This window comes from Epargyreus clarus, unplaced genomic scaffold (genome assembly GCF_041222505.1).
Source record: "Epargyreus clarus isolate Ecla_fem2 unplaced genomic scaffold, WU_Ecla_fem_2.2 ptg000021l, whole genome shotgun sequence".
Classification (NCBI taxonomy): domain Eukaryota; kingdom Metazoa; phylum Arthropoda; class Insecta; order Lepidoptera; family Hesperiidae; genus Epargyreus; species Epargyreus clarus.
In genome coordinates, this window is record NW_027332228.1 from 11,292,612 (window position 1) to 11,309,428 (window position 16,817).

The window sequence follows — 16,817 nt, forward strand, 5'->3', positions numbered from 1 at the left end:
GTAAAGAAATAAAGTAATTTTGTTTAAAATGTAATTAAAATACTGGTCACTGTGCAATGTGGATGGGTATATTGGTCATATCATTGTTATATAAACGCAGTTTGTTGGTAAATAAAGCAACTACTGGTCAGAAAACTCAATGATTATCACCAAACCTAAACAGGATATAATTCGTATTGAAGGTAATAATACCTGATGGCAATCATGAATGAATATACCGATTATTAGGTACAAAAAGGTGGAATGATGTTACCTTTGAAGGTGGTAGATTCTGCCTCATACCCAGCAGCGTTAAGCGCTGCTGTGTTCTGATTTTAACTACTTTTCGGAGGCGTTCCAACTTATCCCTCAGGGGTAATGGTGCATCTATAGCCGACCTCAGGTAGGAATATCTAATCCTATCTGGGGTGGATTACAGATGTCCATGGGCGGCAATATTTAATTACCGTCAGGTGGACTGTATGCTTGTCTGCTGCACATTTTATAAAAAAGTCCTTAGTATTGTTTTTTAATACGAATGTATTTTTTGTTCTGGACCCATAATTGTATGCATGGTTGTAATCATTCTTGTTAATAATTTTGAAAATAAAACACATTTACACGAATATCCTTTAATTGAAATATTTACGACGTAATTAATGTACAGTTTTGATGTAATTAAACGGTTATGTTGTAATTAAAAAACAGTAATATGTTATAAGCAAATTAACAGTCTGCAACGAATTAATATATCCTTTCTGTGGTAATCACTTTAGGAAACATGAGGAATTCTTGAGGTGTATTTAGTGGAATGAGATAATAAAATACTGTATTATGTATGTCCATTTCGTAATAGTGCGAATCGTTACACATTTAAAATTGAGTGTGTTCAAATTGCAACTTTTGTTAAAGAAGTTTAAGCTTCCTTTTTTATAGATTATTTTCCGCTCAAACTGAACAGACACTAGGATTCCCTATAAGAACGTATAGTGGTGTAAGCTTTAGAAAATGACGGCAGGGACGGTAGACTGCTTGCTCATTTACTATTTGTATATTATCAAAGGATATTTTTTTCTTTTACATATTCTTACATCATTATCGTATTACTGAAAGTATTTTAGGATTTACGTCTTTTCCCTTTATATTTCCATTATAATATAAGTAGGATTATATTACTGTCACTGATATATATCAAGTACTGAATGAGACTATTATCACATCGTGTTGTAGTAATGATCTAATTAAGCCTTTCCTACATGATTGGTCTCTTGCGAAACATACTGATTCATGTTGCGCTGAAACTTGAGCCTGTAAGGGATATGCTACACTCTATCCGTTTGCAATTTGACAGATATCGACTTACAAGACTGTTGAAATCGTAAGTGAAATAACAATGTAGAGTCCTAATTCGATATATAACATATACGTACTATTCGTAAGACATTACTTACAGGAATATTATATAAGCCAAAATTATTAAAATCTCTTTCGGTGTATATTTGGCGGCATTTAAAATGAAATGACACTAAATAACTTTTTGTCATGGTGCCTTACATAGGTGGGTAAACAATAAACTTTCTCATTAAACAATTTAGATATTATTGTTTAAATTAATCATTAAATATTAATAGAAATAGAGGTACAATTTCTAATTAATTTGAAGTTTCGATAATACGCATACGCACACTTCTAAATTAAATTATTTTTATTCGAACCAATTCACTGGTGCGTTTTTATCGTGTTATAAATCATTCATTCATATCACAACACAACATGGGTAAAATAAAAGTAAATTAATAATTATATAAGAACAATTATTTCTAATTTAGACTCTATTAAATTAGTACTCTATGGTTGAAATGGACACATTGTTAGGAAATGTTTTTGTTGTAAAAGTTTAAGTGATTGTTATGACAAAGGTCCTTTCGCTTAGTGAGTAATTTACGGATCTAGAAATTGTTACAGCTGTTCTGTTATATAATATCTCAGTATTATTCATTTGGTTACAATTTTGCGCAATAAAATGTGTAGTACAGGAAGTTAGACTACGTTTGCTTTCATCATTATTATATTTTACCCGACTGCAGAGGGCAATGTGCGGTAATGCTTTTCGAGAGTATGTATGTAAGTCTCATCCTTTGGCATGCCTTACAGCCCAAACCGCTAGACAGATTTTAGCATATGAGGTATCGTTGCATTCGTCTGAATTGCGAGATTAAGTATAACTATTTATTTAAGATAGGTATTTGTTTTTTATAATATTTTTATTTAATATTTAGGTTATGCCGTGCTTATGTTTATATGCGTTTCGGTGATAGGGTGTAGATGCCGACTGACTTATGTATATATATATTTTGTGTCAATAAAGCTATTATTATTAAAAAAAAAATTAATAGGTTTTAGATTTATAGGAATATGATAAATTTGAAATCTAAAACCTTTAAAAAAATTAAAAGGTTTTAGATATCCGATTTAGATTTTATACCAATTAAAATTTATCTGCAACCTTTCAAAAATAATTTATTGAAAGTCGTTTACGCGTTCTTTACAAAAAGGTGTATTTGGTGCGTATTGAAAATATAAAATTTTACGTAAGATCTTAGCGATAAAGTTGTCAGGCTGTGACGAATCCAAGGTGAAGGTCAGTTCTGATTTGTATCAAATATTTTTACAGCGGAATAAGTAATTTAACTTTTCTTTCAGTGTCGTTCAGTTTTTAGGGTTCCGTATCCAAAGAGAAAAATCGGCACCTAATTATTAGCCTCCGCTGTCTGTCCGTCCGTCTGTCTGTCACAGTTTGAATGATAGAGGCTTATCTCTCGAACCATAGTAGATATACGCTTGAATTTTTTACAGAGTAGGTACGTATATCGGAGGTCGCTATAACAGTTAATCCAAAAAAAAGTTAATTTATTTTTGTTTATGTTTCTACAAAAAACCGAATAATACAAGAAAAAATAAAGCTACTAAACCATAATAGGTATACAATTAAATTTTTCACAATGTTACTTCTATGGCTATTAGGATAACAAATACTAAAAATAAAATATAAATGATAATTTATTGGCACGGAACTTTCTGTATGTGAGTTCGACTCATACTTGGCCTATTTTTTCAATATTATATTTATTCAAATTCCAATATATCTACGTTATTATATAATTCAAGGCTTTTTGTACCAATTTCCGGCGTAAGTAAATTGTATGAACCGTGTCGCGTTATGAAATAATGCAAATAATAATTATATTCATCGTTATGAATATTTAGTAGCTGAAAAAAATTGTTGCCGTTTACAAAGTTACCGGAAAGTGCATAACTTTATTTACATTGTATACACATTAAAATCACACCTTTATATTGCATCATAAGACTGAATTTAAGGAAATAATATTTTTATGAATACGTCTTAATATTCGAATGTTTTGAAAAGCCATGAATACAAACGAAAAGGTTACTCTTTTGAGAACATAGAAAATTTAATCGACGACGTTTTGTCTGAGATTATTCTATATATTCTTAAAGATGTGTCAGTATACAAGATCGCTCTTAACTTTGAATCTAGAGCGGTTGCGTTAATTTTATATAAATAATAATAAATAAACGCTTTCTACACTCACAGCCCCACACTAGGATTCCCTGTGTCGTGGGTGCCATGGACACACACATAGACAAATAGATAAACAGCCAGACCTAGAAACAGAAATCTAAATTCATCATTTAGATATCTGTCTGACCGGGGATCGAACCCGGGTCGTCATATTAGTAACTTATTTGTTATGGACCTACGCCAGTGAATATTTTGTGAATGAATCCATAGGAAATAATTACAAAATGCGTCACTTAGTTATTAAAAAACCCTTAATTAATTCGCTTAGCAACTCATTAGAGCATTCGTCAAGTCTTACCGATGTAGGTACAGTCTAAATGTACCAATATAATATGCGTACAGTCGATTAAGGTATACAGATGGTGAAAGAGAATATTAAGAAACGAGTACATTGTCTTGCATTTGAAGCGTGATGCTGGGAGGCTGGGAAGCCGTCGTCTGTAACAATTGTAAGATTTTATATTGTCTCTGATCCCAAAAGTATCTCGTGGGATAATCACAGTCTGCATTCCTGAATAGAGATTTTTTATTATTTATCACCTTATTTTATTGTTATTGTATGATTTAATGAGAGTTTTGTTATGTCATCTGTTTTCTATACTAAAATGAGCATTGTTTATTTAGATATATCTATGTGTTTGTAGCATAGCAGTGATAGTCAAGTGATTAAAGAAACCCGGCGATCTTGATCGACTGGCGAGGTTCAAATCTCAGACACCTTTGATTTTTTCAAAGTTATGAATTAGAAAATAATTATCACTTGCTTAAAAGGTGAAGGTGAACATCGTGACGAAACTGGACGTGAGAAATCTTAAAAAAGAAACAAAGTTTTCAGAGGTGACGAGTGTGTGAAGTCTACCATTCGCACTTGGCCAGCGCGGTGGACTTTGGCCTAATCCTACTCATTCTGTGAGGAGACCCGTGCCCAGTAGTGCGACAGTAACGGGATGATGACGATGTCTGTTTCTATTCATATGCACTTACACTGAATACTGATATTATTGAGCAGAAATAGGTAGGGTGGCGGTGGTGTGTGCTTCCGGAGTCGAACTATAAAAAGTTCTACCATTTTCAAAATTGGTCACATAAATAACGTTTGAATAATTAGTCCCGAAATATTCGCCCATAACTATAAAATACATGAACGTGAAGATTGGTAACCTTTGGAAACTCCGTTAAAGCCCAAAATAGTAAGCGTTCAACATACATTTTATTAGTCGGAATGCGCGATAATTTGTAGGTCTCAACTTAGGCAACCATTGTTATGCTACTCGGCCTTGTCTAATGTGTATCAGTAGGTCTGTTTATCTATTTCAGCAAGATCATCATGATAACTTTGCGGTTAAATCACTTTAACATTGTACGAATAATTTGATGTCTTAGATGCACTTGTTATGATTAATAGATACCATTTGATCTCTATCTTCATCGTGAATATACTAAGCTTGTTGAAGAGGTTTATAATTTTTACTAATATTTTATTTATGTTTTTTTTATAAAGTAAGGATTATTTTATGAAGTAATAGTTTTTATAAAGGTAAACATTAAAAATTAATTATCCACACCGGGAAAACGCTCTCAGCTCTATGGGATGATGTCTATTAGGTGTTTAGGGTGGCATATTTAATTCGTAAGTGTTGTTATTATTTTGTCAGCATTTAATTTTAGATACCGTTGAGGTGTTTAGTTTAATAACTGTCCGTTTTATATGTGTTGTATGAATTCTTATTTATATAAACTAATATTTAACAGATTAGGGTATGCCTATGTCCAGCAGTGGACTTTCAAAGGGTGACGCAAGGATGGACGATACAAACTATTTGTTGCTTGTGTCATTATCTTGAACATGCCAAAATGTATAACAACTTACTCGCATTTGACAAGCATTAAGCATTTTTGCCTGAATATGAACGATACAAACATTCTAAAATACATCTTATCTTATGTGCGTGTGTATGTCACTGAAATCCTCCTAAACGGCTGGACTGATTTTGATGAAATTTGTTGTGTGTGTTCAAGGGGACTTGAGAATAGTTTAGATTCACAATTTAGTCCGTGGGAAAAGGTTCTTATATATAAAATTCTCGTCCAACAATGTTAGTTGTACTCTTCCGAAACGTCTTACCAATTTTCAGCAAATTTTATATGTATATCCAGTAGGTTTGAGAATCGGCTACTATTTATTTTTCATATCCCTAAGTGATAAGGGTTGTCACCCTTAACATTTTTTTATTTATATCGCAACACAACGTTTGCCGGGTCAGCTAGTTTTTGCATAAATAAAAAAAAAACTAGAGCGTTATAGAGTATCCTGACTGGCGGGTGTGAAGGTCTGAAACAATAGATTTTGTAGTCGTTACTCCTACATTAACAATTATAAAATATTCGCTTAAATTACCACGATTTTTTATTGCAAAATGATCTCAAGTGTAAAGTGCTAATTAGCAATTACCGTTACCTAACTTCACATGTTTATAATTGAGCTGTTTGGTCGATTGTGGGTTTTAATACAAGTTTTCTGACAAAAATCTTGATTAAATTTCAAAGATATCTGTCTAATGTAATATTTTTTGAGTAGGTTACTAAGGAAGACATTTCTTTATAATAATATAACATGGAAATAACAAAGAAGCATGCGCTGACCCTGATGGTAAGTGGTCATTGTCGCCGATGCAAACTTGGTACCACCACTCCATTGGTACCACCGCTCCATATAGAATTGGAGTTCGTATTGAAGCCTACTGATCCATTGTCACTTCTAAGAACTAAATAATATAGTTGCCTCATTCCTTTCCACCGAAACGAAGAACTGCTTCACGCTAGGTAGTAGGTGTAGGTACATTCCCAGTCCTGCTTTTTAAATATAATTTTATTTACTAAAGGTAATCGTACTAATATACAATGCAACAAGCTGTTCCTTATAATATAATATTTTCAATAGTAAATACATAATTCCTTACATAACCTAATAATATTTTCGAAATTAGATAATTCCATAAAATTAACGAATATTTTGAATTTTAGTTTACTTTTCCTCAAATTACGTGACTGAGTGTAATTTAAGTACTTGGTATACGTATGAATATATATTACACTTGAGATATTCTAAGATACTGTATACGAGTAACATTCCAAATTAACTATGATGTAATGGAGTTTCTTTAACTACCAATTGCATCAACCACTATTCTTATAAAAAATAAACTATGTATTTATACTTTACACTACATTTTGCGGACGTGATTAATTAATTTCTTTAATTATTACATATATACGGTATTTAAATAATAGCCGATAACACTAATGTAATTTTCGAGTATTACACCCAAGATTATTATAGTCCAGAACATAATAGCACATCTATATATATAAAAGGAAGTCGTGTTAGTTACACTAATTATAACCCAAGAACGCCTGAAACGATTTGGCTGAAAATTGGTGGAGAGGTAGCTTACAACCAAGAATCGGACATAGGACACTTTGTATCCCGTTTGACCGCGTTTCCGTGAAGTCATTTTATAACTCAAAAACAGCTAAACCAATTTGGCTGAAAATTGTTCGTGGACAGGTAGCTTAGAACCAGGAGACGGACATAGGAGACTTTTTCCTTGAAGTCATTATAAAACGTGCTGTAACAAAAACGCAACTGACATGGAATAACAAAACATTTCGGGGGCAAAAATAGCGTTTTTGTTTTATTTTACGTGTATATCCTAAAGAAAGACCTTGAAATTAAATTCAGCCCCAGGAGGCAAATTTCAAAGACCATTTAGTCTTGACGATTTTTTTGTTTATCATATTGTTAGATTTCTTTTTAACGCGGGTGAAACTGCGGGGTACAGCTAGTTATGAATATAAATGAGTTATCATAAGATAAGGAACCTAAGTTCTACGATTTGTGGTACTTAAAATGCTAGGACGGGTAAGAAACAAGTTGAGGTTATCACAGCCCACAGAACAGTTACCTATTTTTTCAACATTTGTTCGTAGTTTTTACAGTCAAAATGATCTTTAAAAAACAGCTTAGAAAATTGCAGTACCTTCATAAGGGATTGCTAGCTACATTTTGGAAAACTGAAAAAAGATGTTGAGCTTTTTCCAAAAGAAATATTGCCCGATTTGTGGCACTTTAAGCTTATTTTGCCAATTAGTAAATTATATAGGTAGTTATAAATTACCTGTTATAAAATATTATCAAGTTCTAATCGTTAAATTAAAAATAAGAATAATCGTAGTAAAATGACTATTACAGTATAGTATTTGAACAGTGTAAGTGAACGTGAAGATATGAAAGATATGAAATTGTAGACTCAATTAAACTTGGAAAATTAATGATCTCTTAAACCGTGTTTATGCCGCCGTTTTAATAGACTAGCTAAGAATACATGAAAATATTTAATATCTTTGTTTAACAGTAATTAATTAACTACGAGTTTTATTAATCAAGTTATATTAAACCATCAATCACAATAAATATTTATATGATTATGAACTCATCCTTATTAATATTATCTCATTAATATAAAACGTAAAGATGGTAGAGTATGGTAGTGTATGGAGTATGGTCCAACCGGGGAGGTACCACCACACTAACTTTTACCGTGAAGCAGATCTGCGTTTCGGCTCAAGGATGCCGTTACAATCTCTCCCTATTTACATAAAATTCTAATCTATTAATGGCACATCTTTTGCTTGTAAAAGTTTCGAAGGTATTAAACCATGCGTGGTAGGAGAGCTTTCTCAGCTCAAGCAGTGGCTCCGAATAAAAGTATTTTGTTTCTGAATTTTGACAATGGTGATAGATGGTAATGCTGTGTCATAGTATTGGTAGTCGCATAGTTTAATATATTTTATGATACTCGAATCTTGAAACACGTCAACAATAAAATTGCTTTTTCTGGAATAAATAAAACAAAAAAAGTACACTATAAATAAAAACGTTATATTTCTAATAGGAATTACAGAATAGTGAGTCGGTGAGTTTAATGGTGGGTGGCGATCAACGGAGCATGAACTAAGGGCGCGGAGTGGACGGCATGGACGGCGTGAAGCACGGGGGCAGCGTGGACCACCGGCGCAGCGTGGAGCACGGGGGCGGCGTGGACCACAGGGGCGCTGTGGACCACAGGAGCGTGGGCCGCTGGCGCAGGCGCCGCGTGGGTTGCGGGCGAGTTATGGACAACTGCGTTGAACCTGTAATCCCAATTTTTTTTATTAAATGAAGTTATTTCACTGTTTATTAAATGAGATTTTTAATATAACACATTGCGATGTTCACGGAGAAGAGAGTGCCATAGACCAAATAGTTTATAGAAGGCGAAATTTACAAATAAATTAACTAATATTTTAACAGTTTCGTTGAGGAAACTAACGCTTTAGTTCAATCGGCAGTAAGTGAACATGGAAAAGTGTAATGAACTAGCACTAGATAGTATTGGCTTCCTACGTAAGATCCGCTAAAAGGTCCTGATATGTTTGAAAGAACAGTGTTGATAAAGGTGACCTACTCGTATGTTTTACCTTACCCTTTAAATCAGAAAAGTTAAACTTTACAGACATTAGTCTTCTAACATTAGTCTTTTAGTCTTTTAAGTACAAATTGTTACTAACCAAAATATGAATTTACGTCCGAAATAAATTAATATTATTATTTACTGACGTAAGACTGAAATAAGATGTTACAAGTGTAGCAATGCTGTAACAATGTAATTTGATCAAAATATATGTTAAATATTTGTTTGATTTCGTATAAACTTAAGTAGATTTAGGCTATTCTTGCTTTCATCAAAAATTTGCCATCCGCGACTAATTAATAACGTAAGTATTGCATTGCTTTAAGTAATACAATTAACATGCTGTTAACATATGAATTTAATCAACATTAGGCGATTGGAACAAACGGATGTCCATCAAAATTGCAGCACTAGATTTGAATTCTAAGATGTTATCGAAGTTATTGACCGGAACAACAGTTGTATTAAGATAAAACAACGTTGCCCTAAGTACTGCTAGTTATTAGTTTCGCTAGCTTTGCTCTTTGGTAACTTACGCATGTTTGCGCAATGCATGCGCAAATGCACGGCAAGTTCATATGAGTGATAATGGAACACTTTCGCGTTCCAATTCGTGTTGCGTGCGAATCTTTATCGAATGATTATAAAAATGTTTCCGCGTCGTCGATCGACGTAATGAGTCCAATGATAAGTCATTTTTGAAGTTATACTTCTTTTGGGGAAATGAGAGTGAAATTTAAACATTTTTACGCATCGTTACACGGAGTAGTATGATGTTAGGCATTATTTTAGTACATTTTATTTATCTATATCATATTTGTATTTTCTTATGTCCTTCTTATCTTATTTCTATCCATAACAGTAGTATTAAGCGTTGCTTTATTCTTGTTTGAAGGGTGTGATGAGAGATAGATCATTATCCCAGGCATTCCAACTCCGTCAGTCCAACTCAGGTGAGAATCTGATATTACCCGGGGTTATTACAGACACTCGTTTACTACTTCTATTATTTTAATAAAATAAACAAAATACAACGTGTATGATAGTGGTATCACTGTATTCTAAATCTTTTACCCATATTTTTCCCGTATCGCGAAATTACATAAGTTGCAAAGCATCTGATTCGTCGTGATTCATGTTCTCATTGTACAAGTAACCGCTGAGCCAATAAAAACTATATTTTCTGAGTATTTTAAATTATTCGATATATCCTTGCCTTTTCAATACATTTTTTGTCCGGTATCCATTCTAATCCATTCTAAAGTTATACCCTGGTTCCGCCTAATTTGTTCCGGCTCATTATACTCTCATTTTCCCGAGACGGTGTTGTATATAACGCAAAAAGGATTGAATTATCCTTATTATGTTTAAATATGCGCGGTTTTTGTTATAAAAGAATAGTAAACATGCGGCTTGATGTTGTCTTCGCCTTTTTGTTATAGTGATTTAGAAATCGACATCTCATGCTATAAAAAATAGCATCTTATCTTAAGGCCATTCCAGCCCATAGACGTTTTAAGGTGATCGACCTCAAAGAGCTTCCTACCTAAAATCCGCCACAGAGTACTTCGAATACTATATGTATTTTTTTTTATAATATAGGAGTAGCAGACGAGCATTCAGTCCACCTGATGGTAAGTGGCTACTGCCGCCTATGGACATCTGTAATCAACCCCAGATAGGATATTCCTACCTGAGGTCGGCCACAGATGCGCCGCTACCCCTGAGGACTAAGTTGGAACGCCTCGGAAAAGTATGTCTCCGTTAACACACCCTTCAAAACGGAACACAACAGTGCCTAAAACTGCTGTTATTAGGCAGAAATAGGTGTGGCGGTGGTGCCACCGGAGTCGAACCACAAAGAGTTTTACCACCTTCAAAATAACTACCCCCTTAAACCTCTTACTAAAATGAATAACTGTTAGCTTATTGAAAGAATGCGAGCCACCTCGCCTTAGGAAGCGTGCCCCAGCATGTTTTAGTGTACAAATAATTTCATAATGTTTGGAAGACTAGATGATTTTTTCGTTGACCTTTTTATACCGGTATAATATTACTAATGCCTGGGAGGGCACGTTTTACAGGTCGGACAAAGACCTTATGTTTAATTGACCTATTTGTACTGGTTATCAACGTTGTTCTAAACTTTAAAATGTTACTCGTACGTGATATAAACCCAATATAGTTACTCTGCTGATAAGATCGAAATCGGGATGTCAGTTGTACCGTCGCAGTCAAACTAGAGTAACTTTTGCTATGACCTACGTCATTCTTTTTACCAAATTACTGGTAATTTCGTCAATAGACGTCATGCTTACCCAGTGTGGTCATCGGCGGTGTATTCGACCTTCCTGACGGAGCCATCGGGTTGGACCAGAGAGTATTCGCCCCTCACCACGTCACCATCGCGAGACTCGTGTTGTGACTTGTGATCCCCGGTGTGGGGATCCTCAACAGAGTAGGAGAACTCGTAGTGAGCTGGCGCCTGGGGACAAATAAGAATATAGTGTATTAATGTTGGTGTCCATATGAGGAATGAAGAACAGATACTTGTCTAAAGTCTTCAATAAAACAAAAATATACCGAGTACCTACACGGATTTGTGCCAAATATTTAATCTTTACTCGTTGTTTTTAAGTTATACTAAAAAATTAAAAGAGAGAGCTTTCGACTACACTATAATGAAATCCTAAAAATTACAGTTACTTCTCATGTCTTTATTTTTCTTAATTAATTCTATACAAATATAAAAATAAAGGTTATCGACTCTAAAATCAATTTTTTGGATCATCATCCTTATTTAACAGCTGAGTATAATTATTTTACTAACACTAAATATATAATGCTACTAGCTGACCCGGCAAACGTTGTGTTGAAATAAATAAAAAAATGTTAAGGGTGAACAACCCTTACCACTTAGGGGTATGAAAAATAGATAGTAGCCGATTCTCAGATCTACTGAGTATGCATATAAAATTTGGTAAAAATCGGTAAAGCCGTTTCGGAGGAGTACGGCAACTAACATTGTGACTCGAGAATTTTATATATACTTAAGATTATAAGTGACAAAATTAAAGAAAAATTCAGGAAGTTTGATTTTAAACTACACACAATGAATCTAATAACCTTTCATGACTTGCAAATTTATTAAAATACTGAAAATAGGAAGTCTTTATACCTCAAAATATCCCAATAGCTGCTTTTCAACCTTAACGTTTTTAAACCAAGTCTACGTAGACACTACATAATTAAACAGCTCAATTCAAAGTGTTTTAATTAATAGTTGAAACCCAATTAAGTAGGGCGTTGAAACTAGTCTAATTTTATCCTAGCTAAGAAAGTAGTCACCGTTATTTGTGAACGTGCCGTTAAACGAGACATTCGCAATTACTTCAACATAAATCGCGAATCGTAATCGTAGGGCTATTGAACGTACGTAACGTAACGGTCCCTTTCGTTTAGTGTTGTTGAGTGTTAGTCGAATATATTGATAGATAGTTATCGATAAATTATCGATTGCCCGCAAGAAGAGACAGATTTTCGCTGTCTATGATTTTAGACGAATATCAGCGCGGAATTCAGTCATTTTAATATGCAACGGTTACTCATCCATACTAGTTACATATTAAAATGACTATCGCTATCGAAAAACTACTTACATCTGATGGATGATACAACTATTAATTTTTTATCGACAGTAACTCGTGTCGTTTTTATTGATATTATCGATAGCTTTCAGTGTAGGAAAACTTTTATAACATAAAAGAGTACATAATAATCGATAGTTCTTGCTAATAAAATTAAATTCGATTAAAATTTGAATTTCCAATGGAAAGTATAAGCTTTTTAGATTCAAACTATCGATATAATTCTATCGATAGTGTGACAACACTGCATTCGGTACATATCTGTAGTCGTATAATATCTTGTAAAACAATTGGTTGATCTATTTCTGCTGTCTATATCTTTGCACCATTGTGTTCAGGTTTAAAAGGTTTTGTAAATAGCAAGAAATGTATAAGGATCTATAATTTAGGGCAATATCTTACATCAAATGTACGTATGTATGCTACATTAAATATATTTTATTTGGGTTTAACTGTTGGGAATACATGAATACTTAATCATTATATATCATGATGTTATAATATTACGGATGAAACATTAACAATTTTGCTTAGAAAAAAGTTTACTTATTAATCTTAAAATTTCCTCTTTATAGACATGTTATAGACTTTAAACATTTAAATAGCGCTTTTTTATGCCGTAAACTGATAAGTGAGACGAATGCTTTTACTAACTAAGAACATGCTGAGTACATATTGTTATCTAATACACCATATTATTGTAGTATTCAAACATAACATCGTAATTGTAATGATATACATATGATAGATAGTGATTAATGCCAATCATGGCGTGATAGATAGCCTGAGTATGGTTACAAAACGGTGTATGGTCTTATAATGACAAGAAGCTTGCACAATAAATATTTAATTGGGTTGTATTAACTGAACATATTTTTAATCATAGTACCTATGTAGTTCGCCTTTCACTTTCTTTGTGTTAGTAAAATTGAGCAAGTAATTGTAAGCTAAGATGCCGCCTGATTAGAATCACGTATCAGGCTCTCAAATATTTGTATTTTTATATAACAAATCCGCTGTTTCTGTACAATTTCCTTTACAAATTTGTTATAATAAAATTGATTTGTAATAAATGATTTGTGCGTTTATTAAAAGAAGTTATTGTCCATTAACTTTTCGTAAATAATTGAAATTGTAAATTAATTTTAAAGCTTTCTAAACGCGCTTAAATTTATCAAACGCGGTCTGTTAGTAAAGTATCCTTACGTAGCTTAATAGGCAACAGTTTAATTCTAGAGGCAGGTGTAAATAAGTCCTAACTGTTACATAACTCATTGTCGGTAAGTTAATAGAGCTCTAGATAACATCGTTAAACAGGAAGCTATAGAAATGACACCGCGCAGTTACTCGTCAATGTGAATAATGTTTCGAAAATTCTATTACAGTTTCGTAATTATTTATTAAAGTGCTGCGTGCACTGTTTAGTAATTTTAACTATAAATTAAAGTAGAGTATGTAATGTTAAGCAAAGCATTAACCTACTTATGCGTAGTAATAAAACTTAAAATTTGGTGCGTGCGGTATTGTCTTTAAATTGAAAGTGTTGTATATTATAATAAGTAATGCTAGATAAGCAAAGCGAAATATTGTTTTTTTAACATTTTGTTAATTGTTCATATTACTAAAACGTTTTTTAAAATTTAAATTTATTTTTTATTACAGTCGATAATCATGATCAGATATTTTACGAATTGTGTTAGCGGGAAAAATTGAGTTACTATAATATAACTTTTTTCTTGCCGTATTTTTCAATAAACCTTTAAATATGCACGTGTTCGAGGCCACGGCGGAAAAGCTTAGGAATGAATTGAAACTTTACGTTGGAAAAAAATTTAAATGTCTGATGACGTTAAGCTGGGAAATGTATTCTGGGTGAAATGATCATCGAAGTCAACTTATTTTTAATAGTTAGCACAGACATATTTTAACTTACATGTTCTTCAACGTTCTCAGCACGTCCGATGGTGATGGGATGAGCGGCATGGGCTACAACTGGTGCGTGGATCGCGGGCACGAGGGACGCAGAGTGGAGTATCGGAGTTGAGTGAACTAAGGGACCGGAGTGGATGATGGGAGTTGCGTGTTGGACGATAGGCGAGTGTTGCAGTAAGGGAGAGTACTGAGTGGCGCCGAGGGTAGGCTGGTCGTGGCGAACGATGCTCTGGGATGACACGGCGTGGCCATGGCTCTCGTCAGGGACAACGGCTCCGTGGCAAGCCACCAGAAAGCTCACTACTGCAATCTGTAAAAATAATTGTTGTAAAGCTTTGAAATAGTTTGATATTTAGTATGATTAGTATTAACCGACTTCATAAAAGGAGAAGTTTCTAAATTAGATAGTGTTTTTTATGTTTGTAACGCGATTTTAATGTCATTGATATTGGATACAGTTTACGTTGTAATTAGCGAAATTCCTGCTAATTGAGCGCCGACTTCAAAACTATGTACTTAAGCAAAATTGATTTATTTTTAACTTTTAGTGTTATACAAGCTGTTTTTTTTTTGTAAAAATTGTTTATTACTCGATAATTCATTCAAAATCTTACTTTGAAGTACATGTTGATGCTGTACTGAATCGTTGGCTCGATTGATAAAGGGTCCAGTTGGGTGGTACTTTTTATAGTTGGGAAGAGGTGGATGCATGTCACCAGACACCAAACCGGCCCAACATATGACACCGACACACGATCACCTTACGTTACGTCACTTTTTAGCTACCATCAAGGCTGGCTTGACGGGGCTTTAACTTTTTTCCTACCATAAAATTATAGTGTGTTGTGTGGTAGAGTGCTTGCTAAAATAATCATAGCAAAATAGTGCGTTAAATTAATTCTTCTATTGTGTTGAGTGTTTTAAGATTTGGAGATACGGTATCTTTGGACACATAATACACAATTAAGATAAACCCAAATTTAATAAAAAGCTATTAAAAATCTTAATAATCATATATTTGTCTAAATTGTGGCCTAGTCGGACATCGTACTCGAGACTCACGGAAACGTAAACATATTACAATTTTAATATAAACAGTTACTTTAGACACGTAGATTACATTTCTCTCGGCTTTATATTAATATTTATCGTGCCTTCCTAGCAATAGTAGTTAAAATTGTACTTAATATAAAGGCGTATTCAAAATAATATTAAAATTATACATGTGTTTATAACTTTGATTATTTGATGACAATTATTAATCTAATTCCAATATACTTAGTTATTTCTTTTCATCTTCTGTTGTAGTAGATTTAGTAGTTAGATAATAGTAAAATCCTATCTTATTATGACCAGAAATTTATGTTCAAAAGTGGGCAAGTTATGGATCAATACGCCTTTATACAAAACCATACTACAAAAGATCGAAGTGTATCATATCATATAATAGTATCGAGTCGTAATAAACAAACAGCTTGTTTGTTGTCTTAGTAAACATGATACATGTGGCCGCAGCCGTAGAAACGATCCGGCAAGAAAGTAGCTCTCTGGGTTGCACCGAGTGCTCTAGTAAACTGTTACGCAATACATAAGCCGGCGATACACTGGGCGCTAAATAAATAAATAAGATAAAAACTAGAAAGAACTAGAACAAAAACCTAAGGCAAAAGCTCTAAGGCCTGTCAAAGAATGAGACATACATAGATACACTCAAAAACATTACTCTCCACAGCTCGGTAAAAAATAAATATATTGGATTCTTTCTATATTTGTAGTTATATGTAGATAGAATTCTAGGTTACCTATGTGGTTTTTAGTGTTTTGATTCTGAATAAATTTACCATTTCATTATGTGTTTGATCGCAAATCAAATCACAAATTCCTTCGTAAATGGCACTTTACTGAGCTAACCAAGCAATGTTATGAATATAAAAGAATTTGTATCAGACGCTACGGCTAGATATTATTAAAAAAGCTAGGGGAATATCACCGTATAGTAAACAGGCTAGATTGTTAATTAAACGGCTAATTAAGTAACTTTTGCTGTGACGTATACAATAAAATTTATTGCATAATTTATTAATTCTAAAGCTCTAAATTTATTATTTGAAGGTGGTAGAACCCTTTGTGGTTCGACTC

General features: G+C 33.3%; 1 protein-coding gene across 1 annotated transcript; it reads right to left on the bottom strand.

The window, feature by feature from the left end:
- Positions 1-8,507: 8,507 nt before the first annotated feature.
- LOC140750874 (uncharacterized) lies at positions 8,508-15,418 on the bottom strand. Its single transcript, XM_073084600.1, has 4 exons — positions 15,293-15,418; positions 14,680-14,988; positions 11,418-11,584; positions 8,508-8,779 (listed from the first exon to the last, which is right to left on the bottom strand). Exons 1-4 carry the CDS (start codon positions 15,302-15,304, stop codon positions 8,569-8,571), a joined length of 699 nt encoding a protein of 232 aa, XP_072940701.1. The 5' UTR covers positions 15,305-15,418; the 3' UTR covers positions 8,508-8,568.
- Positions 15,419-16,817: the final 1,399 nt, after the last annotated feature.